Raw genomic sequence first — 27,502 nt, 5'->3', positions numbered from 1 at the left:
TATGGTAAACTTTTGTTTCTAAAATTTGATTTATTTATTATTTTATTTATTATTTTATGGTAGGGTTAGAACCTCAACATCTAAATTACTCATGTACATGTATATAATAAATAATACTGTAGGGTCTTCACCTTAAAAAATAGCATAAATTATAATATGATAGTGTTTTAACAAGAATATTTAAACTACTCTGGTAAATTTATATTTTATAAAATATTGTGGGGTCTTAACCTTAAAATTTAAATTTGTCAGACAAACAAGCATAAAACAATAATATGGTAAATTTTTGTTTCTATTTTTTATTTATTTTTTATGGTAGGATTTTAACTTCAACATTTAAACTACTCAGGTGAACATATAGAATAAATAATACTGTCGGGGCTGAACCATAAAATTTTAATTAGTCAAGTAGCACAAAATAATAATATGGTAGACTTTTGTTTCTATATTTTATTTATTTATTATTTTATTAATTTTTATGGCAAAGTTTTAACCTCAACATTTAGATTACTCAGGTAAATAAGTATAGTAAGTATATAATAAATATTACTATAAGGCAGGGGTGAGCAATTAATTTTCATACGGGGCCACATGAGAAACTCTGACGGTTGTTAAGGGCCGGACCAGTACACGTAAAAGCTCTGCTCAATATATATCTCAATAAAAACAATAAATGAAACAGTACAATGATATAATGAAAATGTGGAACACAAAACACAACTATTTAATGAAAGATTTTGTTTTTTCATTCAAACTATGATTGCTGCCTATTGAGTTGTAGATATTTACTATCATAAAGACATACTTAAAATGTGAAACTGATTTTCCAAGTGCTTTAATTACTTTTCAGCAGTCACTGTTTTTACAAACAAAGTAAGTAAGCATCACTCAGAATTTATTCTACAACAATATGACCATCAGCTGGCAGAGATTTGAAACTTGCCTTATCATGTCAATTTTTGTTCATCATGAACGCTATGAGGTGTTGTCAGTTTTTCTAAATCTACATTAAGATGACTGTGAAGCATAAAGAAAGACAACAGCTCCCCACTACACTTACAGCAATGTTCAATATATCTCAATAAAAACAGTAAAGTACACAACACAATGATGCACAATGTCCAACTCTTGAATCTCTGCTCTCACATCCCAAACTCATTTAAGCACCTTGTCCAGGCTGATCCATCTGACAGCTGTCTGGTAACCAAGGTTACCATGTTCACTATCATCTCCTCCAAAAAGACAACAAACTGTCTGTAATTCAATGCTCTTGCCCTGATAAAGTTAACTACTTTAGCTACAACATTAGACACGTGGTTGATTTTTAGCACTGACTTACACAACACCTCCTGATGTATAATACAATGCAAAAATATCAGTTTCTGTTCTGGGTTTATTTCAGTCACTTTATCTTGCATCCGTTTCAAAAGTCCAACATTTTTCCCTGTCAAATTTGGACAGCCATCAGTTGTAACACCAACCACATTCTCCCATTTTAGTCCCAGCTTGTTCATGCATGTATTTACCTCAGTGAACAAATTACTCACCGTCGTGGTTCCTTCATTGGCTGCACAGCTGCCAGCTCCTCCGTCATCTCAAAGGTTTTTGTTAGTCCACGTACAAAGATGAGTAACTGGGCTGTGTCACGGACATCACAGCTCTCGTCCAGAGCCAAGGAGAAAACGTCAAAATCGTTCACTTTGTTGTGCAGCTGAAGCTCCAGATTCTCGACGATGCTCTCCGCCCGCCTCGTTACGGTTCGCCTCCAAAGGGCCACATTAACGAACGCTCCTTTCTTCTCCGGGCATATAAACGCTGCAGAGTCCACCAGACATTCTTTTATAAACTCTCCATCAGAGAATGGTTTACTGTTTTTGGCGATTTTGTAGGATATTAGAAAACTCGTCTTGACTGCTGCATCCCTTGATGTGAGCTTTGGTAAAACAAAGTCATTGCTGCTTTAGCAGTTTAGCTAGCAAACCTTCAGACATCCTCCCCGCTCTGCATCAGTCAAATGTTTGTACTTCTCCGCCATGTTTGGTCTCTAATGTGGATTCAGATTATAATCCTTGAGCACCGCGATCTGTTCGCCACAAACTAGACACACAGCTTTACCTCTGACTTCAGTGAAGAAATACTTGGAAGTCCATGCTTTGTTAAAACTCTGTATTCTGAATAAATCTTTCTTTTTTTGCCGTTAGCTGACATCTTGTGCTGAAGCTGACCAACAAACCAATCAGTGCATAAACCTTATGCTAAGTACAGAAAGCACGGGAGAAAAAACGTTAACTTAGCAGATCTTTCAAAATAAAAGCAGTGCAGGCGTATTGCTTGCATGTATTGCGATGATATATATTTGGATTGACTTTTAATATTTTCCAGTGACCTCATACGGGCCAGTCAGGGTCATCCGGCGGGCCGGATGTGGCCCGCGGGCCGTAGGATGCCCAGGTCTGCTATAGGGTCTCACTCTTTGCTTCTCTACTGGAAAGCACTTTGGCTCAAAGGCTGTTGTTTTAAATGCGCTATACAAATATATATTGTATTGTTATATGGTGACTTGACATTTTCATATTTTACCGGAAAAAAAGATTGCAGTGCTGAAATGCTCTAATAATAATCATTTTCACATAATTTATCAAGCAAAAATGCTTATTCTTTTATTTTTTTATATTACATGTTGAATAAAAAGAGGCCTTAGATAAACACTGAATAATTATTTGCTGTCCCTTTGCTTCAAAAAAGAAAAGTTTGACAGAAAGTGTACAAATAATAATAAACTATCATAATTTTTTTAAAATTCTCAACAGTTTGCAATATTTCATGTGTAATATTTAATTTCCATGTAAAACATGTTGCTGTAATGTGCAATATTTTATTTTTCAGGTAGAAATATTTCAAGTTCATGTGTGATATTTAATTTTAATATGTGATATCACTTTACTATTGCAGTCTTTGCCAGTATTATATACTTTTTCATTTTTAAAAAGTTTGCTTTTTAATTTTTTGGTAGCATCATACTTATCTCTTGTTGCTTTTGTCAGCACTATATTTTTTCATTTTACTAATTTTTCATATTATATTTGTAACTATTTTGTGAGCAATATGAAAGAACTAACGTTAGCTTTAGACTAGTTTAGCGTCAAGCTAATTTAGCTTTAGCTAAGTCGAGCTTTAACTAACTTTCTCTGCTATTTTTGCTTTAGCATTCCGTTTAAACGGAATTGAGTTAAATTCTGAACAATGTGGCCTTAAATAATAACCGGAAATACATTTTTAAAAATTTACAGCATCTTTATTTACACTCTGAAACTGGGTTTTTATCATGCTAATGCTAGTACATTACCTTTTTCAGGCGTCTTCCCGTCGTTGCTAAGAAAAACTACATTACCCAGAAGCCTCAGCCGGCTGCTGCTAACCACGTGATTGTTTGTGGAAGTTGGGCACGTGGGCGTGTTCTCCGCGTGTTGGTTTCATTTTGAAGGTGAAGCGGCTGTCAGCGTGGACGTGGGCCTCCGTTAAAGTGAGTTACACGACATTTATTTAACAGCGTTTATAACAAGAGGCGGTTTTAACGCAACGCGACGTCAGGTGTCGGTTTAATTTAGACGTTTTTCCGCCGTGACGCAACTGCGGCGCGTCCGAGTGAAGAGTTATGTCATCTGTTAGCCGCTGGTAGCTAACTTGATGCTAACTCGCCGTAACGTTATGCAATGACTGAAAACGGTACAGCTAGCGAACAAAAACACAGATAAACACTTGGTTTGTTAATCCGCTTTAACAAGACGTAGACATTTGAAAGTAATAGACCTCAGCCTGCCAGCTAGCTGTGTGTTTAGCATGTCCGCTGTCATCTTTGTTGATGTTACATCAGTTCATCGCCCTTCACTGCACGTTTAAAACAAGCTAACAGGGCTGCTAACAAGTCATATTTAGATTTTATGACAAGAAAATATCTGGTTAGTGGTTGTACAAAACGTCAACAGTGAATTAAACCCCCAAAACCCAATTTTAGGTCTTCATTTAATTTAAATTGTATACATTTTCTGACTTAGATGAGGTAGAATTTAGATTATGTGAAGATTATTAATAAAAAATTTAGTATTTTTGGCGTCAAGCGACTGACAGAAACCACATCAGCAAGTTTTAAAGCCCCCTGTAGTAAAATTCTGTTTTGAAATCATGTTAAAATGCCCATATGGTGATTTTTTTTAATGTGCTGGAAGACACATCATGAGCTAAATGTGTAGTCAATGCCATTTTCACCTTGAATCTGCAGTGTAGCAATGACAAACCCATGAAAAATACATGCAGTCAGGCTTCTAAGATTTTATTTATACCAAACCTAAGGAACCAATCCTGTTAGCTTGCATCGTGGTGCTGTCTTTATCTTGAATTATTTAAGCACTACAGCTCACTATTGTGCAGCGTAAAGCAAACGGAGCTGTAAAAACAAGTTAAATTTTTGTTTTCTGACAAAGTTAGTGGTTGAACAAAGAGCCAGCAATGAGATGTAGTGTAAAACTTAAGGCCAGGTCCTCATCTGCTTCCATTTGCACCAATTTTCTAGCTCAGATCAGTTGCAGTTTAGATTATGTGATGATTAATAATAAGAAATTAGTTTTCTTTAGGGTCTCTCCTATGTTTGTTATTTTTTTTTTGGAATGGCTGAAAATCTAGCAGCAAATCTCGAGTGAAATTTAGTTTTTTCATCATGTAATAATGTCCATGTTGTGTTTTTTATCTGCTGGAAAACATGTAATGATTAAAATAAGCCGTCAGTGCCGTTTTCACCTTGAATCTGCGGTGTAGCGACGACAGATTCAAAAACATGGAGTCTAATCCTGTCAACGAGCAGCAGGGTGGAGCTTTCTGTTTCATTAATCGTTTCTAAGAATCAGTTTCTGGTTTGAACATGTTCAGCTGAATTATATAAATGATACAGCTTAATATTGTGTAGTGTAGAGTGGTTTTACAGTGTCTGAGCAGCGCGGTGGTGGAGCCGGTGTGTTGCGTTCATGAAACATAAGGAAAATAACATGCAAATTGTTTATTTATAGTAAAAAAAAAAAAAAAAGTATTGAAAAAGTCTATATACAGTATAGTAGTAAAAATATTAAGTATATAGAAGGCGTGCTTGAGTTGCAGCTAAAGAAATTTTATGTCAAAAAGGGATCATTTTCGTGGAAAAAAACTCAAAATACGTGATTTTATTACAGAACTGAGACTTGCTAAACATTCCTAAATAAAAGTAGCAAATCATGAAAAGTTTTTGTTTTGTATAAAGGAACCTGTCTTGTGTGAATCTTTGTTTTTTGTTTGGAGAAAACAAGCAACTCCATAGCATTTTACTGTTTGGTTCACTAGTTACGGAAAACAATACGAGCAGCTTATGGACATTAGATGTGACTAAAAATTACCATAACGAGACACAAAACAACCAGAAATAGACACAAAACAACCACAAAGAGACACTAAACGTTTCTCTTCATTTGTGTAGTTTAGGTACGAGATGTCGTCACTTTCTGCAGCCAGCGTGGAGTCGCCTCCTGCAGCTGAAAGCACGGAGCAGAAGAAGCCGCTGAGGCCCTGCTGCGCCTGTCCAGAAACCAAGAAAGTCCGGGATGCTTGGTAGGTTCCTGACCACGGACACTGACGTAACGTCCTTGTTGCAGGTGAAAATGTTTAGTTATACTTCCTGTTTCTGTGTTTTTTCTCCACCAGCATCATTGAGAAAGGCGAGGAAAACTGCACAGCGCTGATCGAGGCCCATAAAGATTGCATGAGGGCGCTCGGGTTCAAGATTTAACTCCTCGTTTTGTGCATCTGTGTGTGGTGAGTTTAAAATAAAACCAGCTTCCACACACTCAGCTTGTTTGCAAGTATAATTTACTAGTTCTGGGGTCATTTGTGTCCCTCAGCTGTTGGTCATTTAGTCACTAACTTGCAGCTAAAGCAGCCTAAAAAGAAGATGCAGTTTGTCCCACATGAGCATTTAAATTAAGAGCACATGCTTATTCATTAATCCAAAGTGTTTTGCTTCAGGTATGACCTCTGGAGACACAAAACAACCAAAACTAGACACAAAATGACCATAAAGAGACACAAAACAGACACAAAACGACCACAAAGAGAGACAAATTGAAAACTTGGGGATCAGACTCAGTTTTATTAACACATTTTTGTCTCTTTGCCCCAGACGAGCGTTTAAATTAAGAACTGGTGTTTGTTCATGAGTCCAGAGTGTTCTTCAGGTGTGACCTCTGCTAAAACACTCTTCGGTCAGTTTTGTGAAGCTAGGAGAATAAAAACTGTGCGTTTGCATGTGTGAGTTGACAGATCCGCTCTGACAGCTTAAAGCGGCTTGAATTGAGTCAGTCCGCTGTGTAAATGGGAACCTGCCCCCTCCGTGAACCGTGAAAACACACATCGTTGGTAACAGACATATTTATTTTTGCTGGATCGACAGCTTGAGTTTTCTTTTTGCTGGGTCAGTTGTGCGTCTTGGCGGGCTGCTGGTTTAATCCGTTGTTGTGCGTTAAGTGCAGCGTGGGATTAAAGCATCACGTAACGAGGGCCGGAGATGGAGGAAGTGTCGTGTGAGCAGAAACACGCCTGAAGCCGTGCAGCTGAGTTCATGTTTCAGCAGTTCGACCGGCATCGCTGCATCCCTTTAATGTTCACTTCCTCTTGTAAAGGAGAATATTAGTGGCTGCGAATACACAGCTAGTTGGGTAACAGGCTACCAAGCTGGGTTAGTTACATTTCCTATGATTTATTCTTGGGTTTCTGGGTGTAGAATATGTCAGAAGTTACATTTATTTAATCATACAACACATTTAACATTGTCTTTGAATGACACAATAGTTGAATGTTCTGTTTCACCAGAGTTTATAGTCAGTCCATCTATACATTCATTTTACATTCACAAAGAGACACACAACGACCACAGAGACATAAAACGACCACAAAGAGACACAAAACTACCATAAAGAGACGCAAAAAGACCAAAACTAGACACAAAATGACAACAAAGAGGCACAAAAAGACCAAAACTAGACACAAAATGACCACAGACACAAAACCGACAACGTTGATTTAATTTATTTTACAAAAATGTAATCAACATATGCAACGAGTGTGCAGAGGTGTTACTGGAAAAATGTTTCTACATATTTTGCAACTTTATTATTTCCATATTTATCTCATATTTGTGTTACACTTCCTGCAGTTCAACCCAAAAGTCCAAATTTTTGTTACTTTAATGTTAGCCAAAGCCGAGTTAATCATGGCTTCTTGTTTGTGCTTTTTGCCAAACATGGTTTAAAGAAACGATTCAGATTTTTTTGCAATTTTTTTAAATGAAGCCTGCTAAATGATTTCTTTATTTGAGATTTTTGGTTAATTTTCCCGAATGAATCACACGTCAGACACGATTCACTCAAGGAATGTTGGGAAGTTTAGAATTCAACAGATATTTCTGTTTTCACAGTTTATAGCCCTAATAAGTGGTTTCATTTCAAAAAAATTTAAAGTACAATATGCCTTTAAAACCCGTCAGTGGGTTAAGCCAAGTTAGTTTTGTTTGTTTTGATTTATTCTTAGGTTTGTGGCTGTAAAATATATAGTTTTTGTCACATTAATGTTTGTCTAATCTGAATCCATTGTGGCTTCTCGGTCTTGTCAACAAGTGTAGAATTTTTTGCCTCTTGCCAAATATGGTTAAAGACATGAGAAATTTTTGGCAATTTTTTTGAAATTAGACGCCAAATATCCTGATTTAAAGCTTAAATTTGGTTAATTTTCTCGACACATCACACACAATTCAATCAAGGGCTGTTTGAAAATTGAAAATTCTGCAGTTTTTTCAGTTTTTGCCCCTAATATGTGGCATAAACGTGTTATTTTACTTGCACGTATGAAGGAGATATTTAGTACATTTGTATAGAAGGTTGGACAGTGTGCTACTAAGTTGTGTATCTTTTGACTTATTCTTGGGTTTCTGGGTCTAAAATATATGTTTTTTTTCCACATTCATGCTAGTTAAATACGAGTTCATTGTAGCTTCTGTGTTGTGTCAAGTGCAGACAGGATTTTTTTTGCTAAATGTGGTTAAAGCATAATGATTTATTTTTGGCATTAAAAAAAAGAGATGTATAGAATATCTTGATTTAACGTTTAGATTTCTTTAATTTTCCCACCACATCACACACAATTTCTAAAAATGTACTTTTTTTTGGCCTTTGTTTAACCAGGTTAAATTTATGAGAACCAGTTCTCAAAAATACATAAAAATACACAAAACATAAATACAAACTATACTTAGAACAGAAATACACACAAAAGAACCGAGTAAATGACACAAACTAGAAGAGATTCATTCTGGGACAGTTTTAAAGTTGGAAATTTAACCATTTTTTCTCATTTTTTTAATTGTTTTTGACACTAATATGTGTTGAAATTTTTACATTTTTATCAGAATAATAACCTTTTAAAACCTGTAAGTTGATTTTAGGGTTTAGGCGGTTTTGTCTCCCCCTGCTGGCAGTGATAATAAAGAGAAAAATGCTCATAATGAATGCTAATCCACCAGTCTTTTCTTTTTTTAGACTCCAATACTTCTTCTAAATGCTGAGTTTCTGTTTTTTCAGAACTTTTTCTTTGACACCATCTAAGTTTTTGTTCTCTACATTTCTAGTTGTTGTAATTTAGTCACTGCAGTCGCTCAAATCTTTAGTTCTGGCTTTTAAAATCCCAGCATACATCAAAAATGCAGATATTACTGTTAAAATCCGAGTGTAGCAGTCCATGTTAAATGCTCACGGTGTGTGTTTAATGTGTCCTGCAGTGTGCTGCTGAGTGGAAGACGACCTTGGATATTCCTTTTCTTCTTCTTCTCCCATCTTATTTATACTCCACTGGAAGGGAAGCGCTGATGATGAACCACACGGGATGTCTGACTGTCTCTAGTTTTTTTAAAGTGAGCAGAATCTGTGTGAATATCTAAAATGCTGTCTGAAGTTGAATAAAAGTCCTATGCAATACGGCCGTTGACTGTTTTTATTTATTTCTGCTGCATCTCGAGGCTCGCTGCTGGAGGTTTGTTCTTGCCGTCCACAGTTGCTGCTCCCGGTTTGCACTTCTGCTTAAAAATAACTCCTGCCCCTGCAGAGGCAATACTTGGCATATCTGCATTCTTTCCCTGCTGTTACTGAGGTGTGTCTGGCCGAGGACAGCGACTGTAACGCTATGAAGGAAGCTGCTGGAAACGCAGCCGCATTAACGCAGATAATAGAGTTGGTGGTGATTTAGCAAATATGACACGCTCTGATGTGCATTCATGTCGCTAATTTGTGTTTCTGCTACTTAAGCTATAGAAAACAATTTAAAAAAGACTTTAAAATGTGTGATGAAGATGAACTAGCCTTTGAGGCGTCTCTAACTGACAATTAATGGAGTTTTATCTTATTCTGTTGTAAATTTATTTTGGTGAGCAATTAAAGTTTCTTATATTAAAAAAATAATGTTAGCATTAAGCTAGTTTATCTTTAGCTAAGTGGAGCTTGAGCTAAATTTTAGCTGCTGTTTTCACTTAACTCGACAGTGTAAGTGCTGAAAAATGCAAAAATGCTTCCTACAAGTGGAATAAAAAAGACCTTAGTTCAACACTGAATACTTAATTATCTGTTATCTTAGATTTTTAAAAAGAAAAGCATACAAATAGGTTTAAAGTTTTTTTAAAAAGTGCAATGATATACAATTTGACAGTTCAATGTTATTGGCATTATTAATTTTCTCAACAGTTTGTGAAATGTCAGTTTCCGTATCCTGTAATATTTCATTTTCTTGTACAACATGTTGATGTAATGTGCAGTATTTTATGTATATTATTCCATTTTAATGTGCAATCTTTCATTTTCATTTGTGACTATTACTATTGTAGCATATTTTCATTTTTCAGTGACATATACTTATATTTTGTTGTTTTTCTTTTAGGCACTAAGTTTGTTCATATTTTTTCATATTATATTATTAATTATTTTCTGAGCAAAATTTTGCAGAACAAGTTCTAGTTATTTTTTAATCTTAAAATACAAAACACTATGTTACTTTTAACACAGTTTAACTTTAGTTAACTGGAGCTTGAGCAAAATATTAGTGACCGTTTTCACTTTTACAGTTAAATAGAATTTTTGTTGAAACTAGAAAACACGCAGCTTAATAGGACTGAACCTTACAACACTTTGGGGAATGTGGATATAAGTAATAATATGTGGATCAATGTGAATGCTATCAGTGGACCAGAATTCCTCTTATTGTCACTGCAGTGTACAACAAAAATAAGCAGAAATCCTGTCAGTGCATTCACAAAATCTGACATTTTTAAAAGTACAGTAGTAGATGTGCAAATATAAAATCCTTACATGAAACTACACTCTATGCAAGTGTATCTATGAAATCAGAGGGATCTTTATTCTCTGGAATAATAAAAACAGTAAATGATGCTGCACTTCTACAAACTGTACATTGCAGAACATCAAAGAGTAAAGGCTTAAAGTAGAGGAAAGGTGCAGATATTACATTATATTTTGTAGATATTTAAAAGGACACATGCAGCTCTCAGCAAGATGGATGTCTGTAATGATGCAAATCAACTGTCCATAATGAGGAAGGATTTACACCCAGTTATCTGCTGTCATCAGCTACAATCTGGACTATGTTCTCCAGCAGGTCACATTATTTTAACCATAATTCATATCAACTTTAATTATAGCAGCTTGAAGTTAAAGTACAAACTTTTTCATGAGAAAAGTTTACCTAAAGACTGTCAGTTCCCAACACTGATAACAGGGTCTTCTGACACCTTGGAATACGCTAAGCTAAGCTAAGCTATTAAGGCTTTATTGAATGCTCTTCTAGAAATTAATGTGCATTTTTTTCATTAAAGAAAATAGACTAAGGACAAAATTAAGAAGGTAATCTTTCTTTATTTTCCTTTTTTTTTAAGCTCTGTGTACCAGAATATATAATAAATGAATAAAAACTGACACTCTCCAGTCATTGCAATAATAAACAGCTATAATTTATTGCCACAGGAGTAAAACTACTTCTTAATTCTTCTTTCTGGGGCCGTAATTCTGCTTGTGATGCATTTATGTGCTACGTTTTTCATTCTGACAGCGTGCATTGTGTTATTATATTGTCTGTTTATGTTGTCGTACTGATTTAGATGAAGTTGTCTCAGTGATCGGTGAGTTTTCCAGCCTGGTAGCCGTAGTGTTAGTGCTGCCGGTGGGTGTTTGTACCTGAAATCCGACCTGCGCTGCCGTTCTGCTTATTTCAGTGCCTCTAAATATGCACCGGCAGACCCTCGCCGCTCGGTCTCGTGGAGTTTGAATGAAACTCTGGAGGAACTTCTTTTTTTTTGCCATGTTTTAAAGTGTGTGACACTTTGTGAGATATTAGCCGGAGTCCCTCCTGTTTCCTGTCCCCGACTCTCCGACTGTTATGTTAAGTAGTGCGCCTGCTTTCTGTCCGCCACTCTCTCCTCCTTGGGTTTCAATTCCAAACATGGTTATCCTTGTAGGGCTCCATCGACGCCCCCCGCCTCCTATCTCCTCCAGCTGTTGGCAGGCCGGCGGTGGAAGAAACAGACAGTAGAAGCACAGCAAGAAAGACGACAAGAAGCAACTCATTCCAGCTGTGTTTAACTGAGCCGTGAGAACTTTCTCCCATTGAAGAATTTTCCACTGCAGGCCAACGGAACAAACATCCAGCAGCTGTTTATTTGGAGCTCCTCACAGGGCAGAAATAGCAGCGAGCTTGAAGAGGGTTTTTTGGGTCGTTTTAACTTCCAAACATGAGCGCAGGAAACTGGACTCTGCTGGACAGTTTGTTCTTCCCGCCGCTCTGCGATGGCTGGACCAACAACACCGAAGGGGCCATCTACCACCTGGGCAACACCTTCCTGTTCCTGGGCTACATGGGGGGCAGCGGCGCCTACGGGTGCCTCTTCATCTTCTGCTTCCTGTCGCCGGCCTTCCTCTGCCTCACACTCTGGGGCTTGTTGACCATGTGCGGCCTGGACGTCCTCACCTGGAACCTGATCCTGCTGCTGGCCGCCCTCCTGCAGATCTGCCACCTGCTGTTCCGGCTGCACCAGGAGGGGATCCACAGCGAGGAGCTCACCGCCCTCTACCAGGCCGTCTACCTGCCGCTGGGCGTCCCCGTCCAGGTGTTCAAGGAGATCTCCAGCGCCTTCGAGAACAAGGTGGTGGAGCTGAAGGCCGGAGAGACGTACGCCATGGAGGGGAAGACGCCCATCGACCAGCTCGCCTTTCTGCTGTCCGGCAGGTGGGAACTGTGTGTTTGTGCGTCCAGAAACCTGTACTACAAAAATACAGACCAACAACAACTGCCTCAAGAGAAAGCAGCTACAAAACGATGTAAAAATACTTGCAAGTGAAGCGGCATTAACTTGTCAGTCGTTAGTCTCCAATGGCTCCTAGAACTCTGAATCTTTGCTAATGGAATAATTGAAATACACTAATCATTTTCACACAAAAACAATCATGCTTTTTGGTTCTTTCATAGATTTATTAAAGGTCTTCTGGAAATATGACAAAATCTGCTGGGTCAAAAGCATACATATAGTAACTTAAATTATCAGTTTTGCTGATGTAGAAAGTTCTGTTAATCAAATTTTCTTAGTTTCATGGCCTCTTAACTTCCCCTGAGTGATTACAATTGACTCCAGCTGCTGACTCCTCTGATCCAGTTTAAATAGAACCCATTAGATCCACTCATTAGACTCAAACACCTTCTTGAAAGTGATTACAACTGACTACAGCATTTTGGTTCTTTCATAGCTTCATTAAAGGTCTTCTGGAAATATGATAAAATCTGCTGGGTCATAAATTTACAACCAGAAATGCAAATATTTGGTTAAATTTCTCCATTTCCTCCTCAGTTGGGTTCTTCTGGTTTCAACTTTCTGGTTTATCTTTGACTCCTCTGGACAGAATTGGTTCGGTTCAACTAAACTTGTCGTCTTTCTGACTCCGACTTGTTTCTTCATCAGTCCACAGGTTCTTGATGGGTTTCAGTCAGGACTTTGGGGAGACCAGTCTAGAACCTTCATTCCAGCCTGACGGAACCATTTCTTTACCACGTCTGATGTGTGTTTGGGCTCATTGTCTTGTTGAAACATCCAACTGTGTCCAAGATCAACCTTCTGCTGATGGTTTTAGGTTTTCCTGAAGAATGTGGAGGTGATCCTCCTTCTTCATTATTCCATTTACTTTGTGGAAAGCTCCAGTTCTACAGAGCATGATGCTGCCACCTCCATGCTTGATGGTAGGTTTGGTGTTCTTGGGGTTAACAAAAGACCAGCTAAAGACAGTCTGAAACCAGTTCTAAACCAATCCTAAACCAGTCCTAAACGGTCTAAAACCGGACCAAAATGAAACCTAAACCAGTCAAAAAAATGTTCAGAACCAGTCAGAATTCAGTCTGAAACCAGTCCTAAACCAAAACTGTTTTAGAAACAGTCCAAAACCAGTCATAAAAAAGTCAAAAACCATTGCAAAAATGGGACCAAAACAGAACCTAAACTACTCCTAAAATAGTCCAAGACCCGCCCATGACAATCTGAAACCAGTCCTCATCCAGGACCAGATCCAGAGCAAAATAAATCCTAAACCAACTTTAAGTCACATCCAAAACCAGGAGAACCAAGACTCAAACCAAACATAAACCAGTCCCCAGAAAGTCCAAAACCAGTCCAACAAACAGTTTGAAACCAGTCCAGAAGCTCTTCTAGAAAGAACCAGAGCATGATACTGCCACCTCCATGCTTGATGGTAGGTTTGGTGTTCTTGGGGTTAAAGGCCTCACCTTTTCTTCTCCAAACATATTAATGCTCAGTTTTTGAAGTAGCTGTATGTATGTTTTTGACTCTCCAGATTTCATCATATTTCAATTAGACCAGGGGTGAGCAATTAATTTTCATATGGGGCCACATGAGAAACTCTGACGGTTGTTAAGGGCCGGACCAGTACACGTAAAAGCTCTGCTCAATATATATCTCAATAAAAACAATAAATGAAACAGTACAATGATATAATGAAAATGTAGAACACAACTATTTAATGAAAGATTTTGTTTTTTCATTCAAACTATGATTGCTGCCTATTGAGTTGTAGATATTTACTATCATAAAGACATACTTAAAATGTGAAGCTGATTTTCCAAATGCTTTAATTACTTTTCAGCAGTCACTGTTTTTACAAACAAAGTAAGTAAGCATCACTCAGAATTTATTCTACAACAATATGACCATCAGCTGGCAGAGATTTGAAACTTGCCTTATCATGTCAGTTTTTGTTCATCATGAACGCTATGAGGTGTTGTCAGTTTTTCTAAATCTACATTAAGATGACTGTGAAGCATAAAGAAAGACAACAGCTCCCCACTACACTTACAGCAATGTTCAATATATCTCAATAAAAACAGTAAAGTACACAACACAATGATGCACAATGTCCAACTCTTGAATCTCTGCTCTCACATCCCAAACTCATTTAAGCACCTTGTCCAGGCTGATCCATCTGACAGCTGTCTGGTAACCAAGGTCACCATGTTCACTATCATCTCCTCCAAAAAGACAACAAACTGTCTGTAATTCAATGCTCTTGCCCTGATAAAATTAACTACTTTAGCTACAACATCAGTCACGTGGTTGATTTTTAGCACTGACTTACACAACACCTCCTGATGTATAATGCAATGCAAAAATATCAGTTTCTGTTCTGGATTTATTTCAGTCACTTTATCTTGCATCCGTTTCAAAAGTCCAACAGTTTTCCCTGTCAAATTTGGACAGCCATCAGTTGTAACACCAACCACATTCTCCCATTTTAGTCCCAGCTTGTTCATGCATGTATTTACCTCAGTGAAGAAATTACTCACCGTCGTGGTTCCTTCATTGGCTGCACAGCTGCCAGCTCCTCCGTCATCTCTAAGGTTTTTGTTAGTCCACGTACAAAGATGAGTAACTGGGCTGTGTCACGGACATCACAGCTCTCGTCCAGAGCCAAGGAGAAAACGTCAAAATCGTCCACTTTGTTGTGCAGCTGAAGCTCCAGATTTTCGGCGATGCTCTCCGCCCGCCTCGTTACGGTTCGCCTCCAAAGGGCCACATTAACGAACGCTCCTTTCTTCTCCGGGCATATAAACGCTGCAGCGTCCACCAGACATTCTTTTATAAACTCTCCATCAGAGAATGGTTTACTGTTTTTGGCGATTTTGTAGGATATTACAAAACTCGTCTTGACTGCTGCATCCTTTGATGTCAGCTTTGGTAAAACAAAGTCATTGCTGCTTTAGCAGTTTAGCTAGCAAACCTTCAGACATCCTCCCCGCTCTGTATCAGTCAAATGTTTGTACTTCTCCGCCATGTTTGGTCTCGTAATGTCGATTCAGATTATAATCCTTGAGCACCGCGATCTGTTCGCCACAAACTAGACACACAGCTTTACCTCGTCGGGCTGCTTTACATTCATCAAATCACAGCGCTGCGTCTCCAGATTTCTCCAGAATTTCTCGGCCAACCGCATCCTCCCCTGCCCAGAATTCCCCAGAATCACCCGACCAATCGGTGTCCACTGTGTCCAGACTTCAGTGAAGAAATACTTGGAAGTCCATGCTTTGTTAAAAACTCTGTATTCTGAATAAATCTTTCTTTTTTTGCCGTTAGCTGACATCTTGTGCTGAAGCTGACCAACAAACCAATCAGCGCATAAACCTTATGCTAAGTACGGAAAGCACGCGAGAAAAAACGTTAATTTAGCAGATCTTTCAAAATAAAAGCAGTGCAGGCATATTGCTTGCATGTATTGCGATGATATATATTTGGATTGAATTTTAATATTTTCCAGTGACCTCATACGGGCCAGTCAGGGTCATCCGGCGGGCCGGATGTGGCCCGCGGCCGTAGGATGCCCAGGTCTGAATTAGACCTTTAATGAATCTATGAAAGAACCAAAATTCATTGCTGTTTTTGTGACAAAGATTCATGTGTTTCTTTGATTCCACTATAGAAAATTCAGAGTTATAGGAACTCAAGACTGTCATGATAAACATGGTCTTTACAAATGGATGGAAACTTTGGTTCTCTACAATATTTCCTTTAAAGCAAGACACTACAGAGAAAAACAATTTTTTTCAGGGACAATTTTGAGAGATTTTGTGTTTTTTTTGCATCTATAACATGTTTTCTTTCAGACTAGTGGAAAGAACACATCCAAAATACACTGGACATGAATTCAAATGAGCACAACGCAATTCGACAATACCTCATTTGTATATTCAAAATTAGAAATTGAATTTCCTCAAACTCTCCACTTTAGAACAAACGTCAAACTTTTCAGTTTGATTTCTATCTGCATTAAAAGTTTTTTGTTCATACAATATGTCAATCACAACCTATATTTACAGAACATTTTATTGTTGAAACAAGACAATTTTTTTTTTCCTGGCTGTTGTTAGTAATTTATGGTGATATCCCTCTAATTCCTCAATTCACTGAATACTCAGTTTTTCTGCTTTTGTAAAGTTGCCCTTAAGATGTAAAACCACTAATTCTGCAGCATGGTCCACATTAAGAGTGCTGCATTAGTATAATATGGGATTAATGGGCTAATTATACTTATTCACCCTAACTAATGAATATTTTACTCCACTCAGCCTCAAGGTTAAGTATTATTTTGCCCATTTCTTGCAGCAGGATCAGATTTCAGTGCCACTGAATTCATAAAAGGTTTAAATTGTTCTTACAGTGACAGAAAAACTATCATTCTAAAGACATCATAATGGAGTAGATTTCTAGTTTGTGGTTCTTGGCAGCCTGAAAGTGTCCCAGGAAATCTGCTCTCTTCATCCAAACATCCTCAGAGGAGCAGAGAGCTGGAGCTTATACAAGAGAAATGCTGTAAACAGAGTATTTTAGTCGGTGACTCAGCGGCGTGTCGTCCCTCCACTCCCTGCCAGCTGGTTAAAGGATATCTTTGTACTCGAGGCGGCCGAGTGGACACTCGCTGCTCCTCTTACCTTAAATTAAATGTTGGCCTCGACTCGGAGTGAAGGAGCCAAACTGGAAACAACAAACAAAATGAGCGAAAAAAAAAAGCTGCTAATGACTCGTTTTTCCTCACATTTTTAAGGTTCTTGTTCAGCTTTATTCTCGATTAATCAACTATGTATGGGACAATTAGGTCAGATGCACAAAAATACAACACTAAAGACTTACTATTATGTCTTTAGCATCTGTTTTACTGTTCAGTTTCATGTTTGATATGGCTGCAGTAGCTGGCCAAAAGGAAAAGGTGACCTGATAGCTGAAGCGAATACCAAAAGAATGCAAATGCAGTGAGTCGCCGGTTCGATTCCCAGACTGTTGGTTGTTTGCTGCAAGTCACTATCGTCACTGCTCTTAAATAAAGGCAATAAAAACAGAAAAAAAACCCTTTAAAAACAGGATTTGGACTCCTAAACATGCGACTGATGGTCTTACCTTGAAACATTGACTATTATCAAGCTGTAGCCACTATTGACTCTTCCTAAATTCTTTTTTGATTGATTGATTTCTTTATTTTCGTGTCATGGCCAAGCCTCATGGGTTTACAGGACACTAAAACACTAGCATTGCAGCAGTACATCCAAAATACATTGTTCTGCTGCTTAGTTCTCAAATCTCTCCTAGCAGTCTTTTACCCAAATTTGTGACTTAAGGCTTCTAGCGTTTGCTTCCATTCAACCACAAGAACATTACTGAAGTCCTAAATCAAACCACAAAAACAGACATCAAAGACCAGACCAAAGGAAAGTTGTGTCAACACCATAAACTGTACATAAAAGATGGATTTATTTAGTCTCCAGGTCTGAAAAGCAAAGTAGAAGTGCATTCTTCTCAACTGCCAGCAGGGGGCGACTCTCTGTTTGCATAAAGACGTTAGATTCTCAGTTAATCCACTATATGTGAGACAGTTAGATTAGATGCAGACAAATACAACACTAAAGACTTAGTATTATGTCTTTAGCATCTGTTTTACTATTAAGTTTCATGTTTGATATGACTGCAGTAGATGGTGGAAACAAAACGGTGACCTGATAGCTGAGGTGAATACCAAATGAATGCAAGTGCAGTGAGTTGCCAGTTCGACTCTCAGGCCGTATTTGGACATCTAAACATGCAATTGTTGGTCTCACTGTAAGAAAAAAAGGAAATTATTATGATTTTGCCCAGATTTATGACTTAAGGCTTCTAGCATTTGCTTCCATTCAACCACAAGAACATTATGGAGGTTCTAAATCAAACCGGGAAAACAGACACCAAAGTCCCAGAACAAAGGAAAGTTGTGTCGACACCATAAACTGTACATAGAAGAAGGATTTATTGAGTCTCCTAATCTGAAATGCAAAGTAGAAGTGCATTCTTTCTATCAGCCAGCAGGGGGTGACTCCTCTGTTTGCATAAAGACGCTGGATTGGCAAAATGTTCTACCTTTAATATGTCGGTCAGATGTTAATATGTCAGATGTTATAACATCTGAGGTCTCGATGAAACGTTTTCCAGACGTTGTATCATGGCAAGAACATTTTACACAAGCTCGTTCTATAATGTTTTCCCAAACAAAAGTGCAAAACGTTCTGCCTTTAATGTATTAGATACCATAAAATGTTCTGTATAAAGAATATTCTGTCCTTTGAGATCTTGATAACATCTTGAAAACGTTTTCTGAATGTTGGTTTGAGAACGCTCTCCCTTTGTTATCATGGAACATTGTGGGAATGTTTTATAGAAGAATGTCTTGTAACATGTTCCCTCAACAAAAAGGCTAAATGTTCCACCTTGAATATAACAGGAACGTTATGAAACGTTTTGGATAAAGAACATTCTGTCATGATGACATCTTGAAAATGTTTTCTGAACGTTGCTTTGAGAAAATCTTTCCTTTGTATCATTGAGGAAACATTTTATAGAGATTGTTCTACAATGTGTTCCCTTAAGAACATCCCCAAAACACTCTTAAGAACACTGCAGGAAGAACATTCCACCTTTATTGTAATACGTTACTGGAATGTTTTCTAAAAACATTGTTTGAATGTTGTTCCACAAAATCTGGGTTCCCTACAACATCCTCTAAATGTTCTATAATGTCTTCCTTCAACAAAAAAGCAAAATGTTCCACTTTAAGTGTATCAAATTACAGGAACATTATAAAACATTCTGTCACCAGGGGTCTTTATAACAAAACATTAAAAACGTTTTCTGAATGTAGCATTGAGAACATCCTTCCATTGTTATCATTTTGGAAGCGTTTTATAGAGATCTGTAATATGTTCCTTCAACAAAAAAGGCAAAATGTTCTCCCTTTAATTTATAACATTACAGGAACATTTTCTAAAAACCATTGGAGGTCTTTTTCTTTTGTTATCGTGGAACATAATCTGTGTTCCTGACAACGTCCTCTGAATGTTGATGTTAAAACTTTCTGTTGACTTTATCTTAACATGAAAATGAAAATGTTCTTAAAACATTTGGTTCAAAGGGACATTTAAGGTTCTTTAAACTCCTGCTCTGGACACTGAGTTCTTCCAGCGTCTCTGGTCCTACAAAGTGACCTCCAGCTCTGATTATCGCCTCCTAATCCGTCTCTGGTTCTCCTCTGGTATCTGTGCAGGATAAACGTGTCTCTGGAGGGTCAGTTCCTGCACTACATCCACCGACACCAGTTCCTCGACTCTCCTGAGTGGGAATCTCTCCGACCAAACGAGGAGGGGAAGTTCCAGGTACCGGTACTTTCAGGAACCTGAAGTTCTGCTGCTGAATGAGCTGGTAGCAGAAACCAGATGAGTGTATGGGGTTGTCTTTTGTTCCCTCCTATCGGACTCAACATCTGAGCGATAAGCCAAACAGGGAAAGCAGTTGTCCTCTTGTCTTTCACAGATCCTGTTGCATCAGATCAGTTCTGCTAAAGCAGAAACAAGGCCTAAGGTCTCGTTGGAGATTCTGGTTTGTCTACGGTCCAAACACAGCTCCTGCTTGGACTAATGAGATCTGGACAAACAGAAATAGGGATGCAACTGGCAACAATTTTGTATTCTGGCTTAATTAAATGAATTATTTGTGTTTAAAATGGCAGAAAATAGTGAAAAAGTCCATGATAATAGTATCCAAATATTGTGTTTTACTACATCAACAGTCTAAAACCCAAAGAACTCATGTTACTATTAGAAATTACTGGAAATTCTAGAGACTTTCTGGCATTGCTGCTTAAAATAATGACTACAATTATTAAATGCAAATGTTCAACAAATGCATTGATTGCATTCATTCCGCCATAAAATGTCTGCAAAGCCGATTTTATGAAATTTAAAATCATACATTGGTTACATCTGTGTTGACAAGCTTCTTCCCTGTTGTTGTGGGTGTGTTGCTACACTTCACTGTGCATTAATGCCAGTATCTCCAGTACTAGCATTAACATTTTCTAGTGTTAAATTGTGTTTTCCAGTGTTAAGATGGATTTTAAAGTGTTAGGACGTAATTTGTAATTTGTTAAGACATATTTTTTTGTGTTAAGGCTAATTTTATTGCTTGTTAAGACATATTTTCTAGTGTTAAGATGTTTTTTGCAGTATTAAGACACATTTTCTAGTGTTAAGACATATTTCCTACTGAATATGTCTTTTCTACATGTGCTACTTGTCAATGAGTCAACTGCTATGAGATAAATCCATGAGTTTTGAGACAAAATTATTAAAAATAATAATTCATATTAATATGTTTATTGGAAGCAGAGCAATGTATGACAACACAAACAAAGAGAAAAGTTATTTTCATTTATTCATTTTGGAAAGTATGCTTAGTATAATATGAATTTATCACAAAAATGGCGGTCAGTTCATTACTATAGCCGACATCCATCTGATACTTTTAACTGAAGACATAGTTAATAGTACAGAAGTAGAGTCTGAAAGTGGTTCTTAAGTCGAGGAACTTCATACAAAGTTCACTATATAGCAGTTATAGATATGGAGGAGGGAATGAGTGGATGACTTCAGACACCACCACTGTGAGACTGAGTTGCTGCAATGCTTTTAAACTCTTAACAACATGCTCCATGCTGCCTCCAGTGGCCAAACATAACAAACAGTACCTTTAACACCTTAATGCAGCTTCCTGTTTACCCCTCAGGTGACCCTGACGGCGGAGGAAGACTCCCGCTACGTCTCGTGGCGTCGCCGCCGCCTCTACATGCTGATATCGAAGGAGCGCTACATCGCCCGCCTCTTCTCCGTCATGCTGGGATACGACATCGCCGAGAAGCTCTACAACCTCAACAACAAGCTCTACATCAAGAGTGGCGTCCTGCTGGACATCCGCCTGCCGAGCCTCTACCACGTCCTGGCGCCGTCCTCGCAGGGCAGCGAAGGAGGCAGCGGTAGCGATGGTGGCGGCCTCCCCAGGGAACAGCAGGACCGGGAACCGGCGCCGGCCTACCAGACATCTGATCCAGGCCGGTCTGAGCCCCTTCAGACGCCCCTGCAGGGACCAGGGAAGGCGGCCCTAGATGAACCCCTGCAGGCCCCCCAGCAGCGCTACCAGCACCCCTGGGCGTCGGAGCCGGAGCTGCCCTCTGGTGAGGACTCCACCAGCCTGGTCCTGGAGGACTTTGCTGATGTGGCGGGCTCCTTAACGGACTATGGCAGTGAGAGGGATTATTTGAGGTAGAGGGTGCAGGGTTCTGCAGCTAACACACTGGGTCACCTTTAAGCTACATGTAAGTACCTCACCGGGGCGGACCGGGGGTCGATGTGTTAGCATGGAAGGTCTGCGGTGCACAGTTCTTACTAACCCAACTCTGTAGAACAACACAGGACTGGACGATACATCTGGAACTATATTTATCCAACATTAAATTACAGATTTACAACATCTGGAAAGCTGCTTGATGCACTTATTCAACTACAACACATTTTGTTTCCAAGCTAGCAGAGGAAGTTCCTACAAAGTTGACTATTACTAGATAAAAGTTCTAATAATATTTCAATCTAATGCTCAAAGAACATCTTTAGGATATTTAGTATTTCCGATAATATTCCTATCAGGTTAAAAGTGAACTAAGAACGTTTTAACGGCATCATTCAGAGGATATTTGGAGGATGTTGTCAGGACCAGCTCCATGTTCTATGGTAGTGGAAGTGAAATTAGATATAATAAAACGCTCGGAACATGACTTTTCCAAAGAACTGATCGATATCGTGATACACGCAATGGCTTTGTTTACATTTTCGCGGAAGTTCCGACTTATGTCGCAAATCGACTTACGTTGAGCCGTATAAACAGAATTCCACCATAAGTGGAGGACCTCCTGTACATCAATTCATACTGTTGTGTTTTCTTCACTTTGTACCTCTGTACATTGCCTTATGTTACCTTTAAATGCTCAGTTACTACATCGTTTTGTAGACATACATCAATACACAGTAATACAGAATTATCGTCCAGCCCTTGCAAGACACTTGACGCTGTATTTATTTAATTTTTCTGGCTCTTTTATTCATCTTGTGAGGATTTCATGCTCTGGCTGCTTGCTGTTTTGCATTTAAAGTCATTTAAGTTTAGTTTGTAAAAGTCTGACTTAATGTTTCGTTGGTTACCGTAATTGAACCACCAAACCATCTGCAGCTCAGAGATCAACACTAAATGGTGGCTGAGATTCTTCTCCGTTGGCCTCCTCAGTTTTAGGCTCATCTGGATTATTATCCTATTTTCCAACCATACTTTAAAATTAAAATTCCCTCAGTGCCAGCTGCTTTGCATTAGCGATCCCGTTGCCTCTAAGAAGCTTACAGTCATGTGTGGTGCAGTAGCAGAGTTAAAATAGATCAGTAAAAACAGTTTAACAGTAAATGAACATGCTGTGGGCTCAGACGCTTGATGAGGTCCAGTGATTGGTTAGACTGTCCTGGTAAATCGGGTTGTTTCTGGGTCCGGCAGCAGCTGTGATGAGGATTAGCGCTCGTGAATTCAGGGGGTGCCCAAAAAATGCCAGTGCTACAGTTTTAATCCGGTGTGCCCAGCCTTCAGCTTTCTGTTCACCCTCCTCCTTCGTCCCAATGGCAGCCGTCGTCCAATCACAGGTGGAGGATCACGTTTCACAGCAGGACAGTCGGGTCGGGTTTATGTGGCAGAGCAGCTGTGAAGTAGAAGCTCAAATCTGTCCCACAGTAGTCATGAATGACTCAAACCCAGTAGACAAACAACCAAAGGTACACATGTGAACAAATATTTACAACTGTACATTTACAGGATATGTTTTACAGGCTTTTAACCCCAAGAACACCAAACCTACCACCAAGCATGGTGGTGGCAGTATCATGCTCTAGGGCTTTCTGCATGTTGAACTGGTTCTGGACTTTCTTGGGACTGGTTTATGTTTGGTTTCAGTCTTGGTTCTCCTGGTTTTGGATGTGACTTAAAGTTGGTTTAGGATTTATTTTAGTCTGGATCTGGTCCTGGATGAGGACTGGTTTCAGAGGGTCTTGGACTTTTTTAGGCGCAGTTTAGATTTGACTTTGGTCTTGATATTGGACTAGTTGTTGACTTTTTAGGACTGATTTCAGACTGTTTCTAAAACTGGTTTCAGTTTTGATTTTGGACTGGTTTCAGACTGTATCCTGACTGGTTCTGGACATTTATTTGGACTAGTTTAGGTGTGATTTTGGTCCTGGTTTAGGACCTTTTAAGGGCTGGTTTAGGGCTGGTTCCAGACTGTCTTGGGTGGGTCTTTTTTAAACCCCAAGAACACCACACCTACCATCAAGCATGGAGGTGGCAGTATCATGCTCTGTGGAACTGGAGCCTTACAGACTTGTTAAGTCTGTGTATATCATATCAGTCTTTAGTTTCCAATGACTCTGATAACTGAATTTTCTAGAATCATTGAAACACATGAATCTTTGTCACAAAAACAACAATCATGTATTTTGGTTCTTTCATAGATTTATTAAAGGTCTTCTGAAAATATGACAAAATCTGCTGAGTCATAAATATACATACAGCAACTTGAATTATCAGTTTTGATGATGTAGAAAGTTGTGTTAATTGGATTGTCTTAGTTTCGTGGCCTTTTAACTTCTCCTGAGTGATTATAATCGACTACAGCTGCTGACTCCTCTGATCCAGTTTAAATAGAACCCATTAGATCCACTCATTAGACTCAGAAATTTTCTACACCTGTACAGTTCTTTTCACTGGAAGAGTTCTTTCATCAAATTCTGTCTAAATTGTTGGTTTAATTGGGGTCCATTATGATATTTTTACCTCCTTGTAGGTTTTCTCAGCTCATTCTTGTGCTGATCTCTGGTTATTATATTTCAGAAAGAAAACAATATTTCATTACAGAAGTTAGTCACAATTAAATGGAAATAAAAACCAACATCCCATTTACAACCTTCATGCTGCTTTAAATGTTTGCTCGGCTGCACGTCTGTTTGGTTGTTTGTGCTTGAAGTTTATGTTGATAGAAAACTTATTGTGTCTAAGTATTCAGCTTCATATATTAAACTGACAAATGATCTTTTTTCTAACCTTTAATGTAAGAGATATTCGATCTCAGATCATCAGGAACCATCTGCTCGACCAAAGCTAAGTTGTTAGTATCAGAAACTTTAGATATGTATGATGATATTTGTGAAATTTTAGCTTCAAGTATCAAACATTTTCCAAGATAATTTCTTCTAGGGATATTTTCTGAACCTAATGTAGTTTCTTGCAATAATAATACAAAAGTAAACATATACAAAACTTTTAATATGAAATATTTGACCACAAAAGTGAAAATAAAGTTACTTTCATTGAACACTGACAGGTTGTACCACAGAAACAGGAATATTGATAGTTCTACTTGGAGCGCCACTTTAACAGATGATAAAGTTTATGATAAAAAAGTTTCATACTAACCAGAGATGGTCGAGCAGAATAATCCTGATGATCTGAGATGTATTTTATGTCCTCAGCCATCAGTTCCTGTTGTTTCTGCTCTAACTGAGGCTTCGTCTCTGCAGAATCTGACGATGAGGTGAATCTTCCTCCTCGGTTCCAGAGGATCAGAGCTCCGCTGGCTCCAACCGACACCCCGAAACTGTGAGAACGAACTCTGGAAACTCCAAATTATCTCTGAATATCTGCAGCATGAACGTGTCTCATAGCACCGCCTCAGTAATCAACGTTCTCCTTCCACATCTGGACGTTTAATTCCAATGTCTTCTGTTTTCTAACAGACATTTAAAGTCCCTGAAACAGCGTTTAGGCCACGAATATCACAAACCTGGAGATTTAATTAATAAAATAAAGAAGCAAATCCAAAGAGGAACCAAGAACTAAGATCATATTTAACACCTGAAATGTTATTTAAAAGTTGATTTAAATTCATTAAAACACACAGATTTGGTTTCATGTCGATGTTTAAACTCTAAATGTTTGGTTCAGATTTTGTTTTCACGTTTTTATGAGTGTAAACGATTTTTCTTGTTTGTTTCACAAATGATTTAACTTTTAGTCACACATTTTCTGGATCTGAAGGATTTTTTCATGGTTTTGATGACAAAAAATTAGCATGAATCAATAAGATGTTTTGATGTAAAGATTTATTTTTCACACTTTCACTCAAATTCAAACATCAGTTATTAAAAATGATTTGAAAATACTGCTGATTGACGTCCTCGCTGACAGATTTTCACCGTTTTTTTTAACTGGGATTTTTATCTTTTACAGCTAAAAATCAACAAAATAAAAATCTTTTCTGCAGTTTTTAAATTACTAGATCTTAAAACATTGACAGATTTTCACTTTCATGTTTATTTTTCTATCACAAATTGATTTTAAAGATGATTTTTGTTTTGTTTTTTTAGCTTGAAGCCAAATTCAGGTAGAGGAAACACTTTTATTTCCATTAATTGCCTGTCGACCATGTGTTTTTTATTTTTTATAACTAATGGAGTGTTTCATACACACATGTAAACTGTGAATCGTGTTGCTTGATGTCAGAAAAACGAGGAAATATTTGTAAAAAAAGTATTTTCATGGGGCCAAGTTTTCTCCATAAAGATCTTTGTGTGCAGTGGAATTATTTTCTGACTCTGCTTTCTGTCAAAAACACTTAATTATGCTCTAAAGTATATATTGGATCAACTTTAAATAATTAAATTAAGTTTATCCAATTGCCAAGTAAGATTAGATGTATTCATGTTATTCGATTCCTCCCAGATGAGCAGCAAAACTTGAAGGAAATTCAACTTAAACTTTCCCCAAATTCTATTTTTTAACTTCATTTTTAAATTTTAATTTACTACTATTTTACAGATGTTCCCTGGGAAAAACAGTAAGTCAGTTAAGTTACTTAGACAATAACTAGTAAAGTAAATAGCAAGGTAAATGCATTAATTTACATATTAACTGGAAAAATAAATATAATTAAACAGGTTAAAACTGTAAAGAACATCCACTTCAAAAATGTGTATTTTTAAATATTTTATTTTTTCTTAAAGTATTTTACTATAAAATTACACTATTTTTTGTATTTAAGTAATTAAAAATATAGTTATTTTCAGAACAAATTATTTAAATCATGGTAAGAATTTTATACTATTGTTTTCCAGATTTTCCCTGTTAAGTTACAGATAATATACAAAATAACAGGGAAATGATTATTAATTTACCTGTTCACTGTAAAAAATAAATAAGAAAAAAGGTCTAATTAACTGTATTTTATGTTCACATCAAAAATTTGTATTTTTACATGTTTGTTTTTTGTTATAGTGTTTGACCACAAAATTACTTTTTTTTGTATTTAATGCAGCAAAAATATAGTTATCTTAAGAACAAATTATTTAAATCATGGCAATGTTTTTTTTAAACTGTTGTATTACAGATTTTGCCTTTTAAATTGCAGACAATATTTTAAATAACAGGGAAAAACTATTAATTTACCTGTTGACTATAAAATAAAATGGAAAAAAAAGTCTAAGTGTATTTTAAGTCCACAGCAAAAATCTGTATTTTTCCAAATTACAATTTGATGTTTTGTAGTGTTTGACTGTAGAATAAGAAGTTTACTGTATTTAAATTAGCAAAAAAATATTATAATAATAATCATATGAAATTTTATTTCTAAAGCACTTTTCATTTCAGCAAAATCTCAAAGTGCTACATTAAAGATATAAAAGGATAAAAACAAAACAAACAGGTAAAATCATAAAAAAAATAAACATTTCAGGGACCCTTTTAATTAAAAGCTTTGTTAAAAAGAAAGTCTTTAGGCCTTTTGTAAAAACATCCACTGTCTGTGGAGCTCTCAGGTGGTCAGGATATTTTATGATACATAATACGTATATATATGATTCATTTACAGATATTACAGATTATTTTTGCTTT

The 27,502-nt window shown here is 37.5% G+C and overlaps 2 protein-coding genes across 4 annotated transcripts; both read left to right on the top strand.

The window, feature by feature from the left end:
* The first annotated feature begins 3,393 nt into the window (after positions 1–3,393).
* LOC111570576 (cytochrome c oxidase copper chaperone) lies at positions 3,394–9,044 on the top strand. 2 transcript variants are annotated; one of them, XM_023273422.3, is made up of 4 exons: positions 3,394–3,523; positions 5,501–5,631; positions 5,725–5,835; positions 8,849–9,044. In XM_023273422.3, the coding sequence occupies exons 2-3, from the start codon at positions 5,513–5,515 to the stop codon at positions 5,807–5,809; spliced, it is 204 nt and encodes a 67-aa protein (XP_023129190.1). In that variant the 5' UTR covers positions 3,394–3,523; positions 5,501–5,512; the 3' UTR covers positions 5,810–5,835; positions 8,849–9,044. The 2 variants fall into 2 exon arrangements, with proteins under 2 accessions (XP_023129190.1, XP_023152402.1); XM_023296634.3 differs by having other exon boundaries at positions 3,431–3,523; positions 5,506–5,631.
* Positions 9,045–11,442: 2,398 nt separating this feature from the next.
* Positions 11,443–26,195, top strand: popdc2 (popeye domain containing 2). Of its 2 annotated transcripts, none has more exons than XM_023273416.3 (4): positions 11,443–12,354; positions 19,743–19,851; positions 21,260–21,704; positions 25,135–26,195. In XM_023273416.3, the coding sequence occupies exons 1-4, from the start codon at positions 11,861–11,863 to the stop codon at positions 25,215–25,217; spliced, it is 1,131 nt and encodes a 376-aa protein (XP_023129184.2). In that variant the 5' UTR covers positions 11,443–11,860; the 3' UTR covers positions 25,218–26,195. The 2 variants fall into 2 exon arrangements, with proteins under 2 accessions (XP_023129184.2, XP_023129183.2); XM_023273415.3 differs by having other exon boundaries at positions 11,448–12,354; positions 21,260–21,845.
* The last annotated feature ends 1,307 nt before the right edge of the window (positions 26,196–27,502 follow it).

This window comes from Amphiprion ocellaris, chromosome 11 (genome assembly GCF_022539595.1).
Source record: "Amphiprion ocellaris isolate individual 3 ecotype Okinawa chromosome 11, ASM2253959v1, whole genome shotgun sequence".
NCBI lineage: Eukaryota > Metazoa > Chordata > Actinopteri > Pomacentridae > Amphiprion > Amphiprion ocellaris.
The sequence above is the reverse complement of the archived record's forward strand: the minus strand, read 5'-3'. Positions and strand labels throughout refer to the sequence as shown.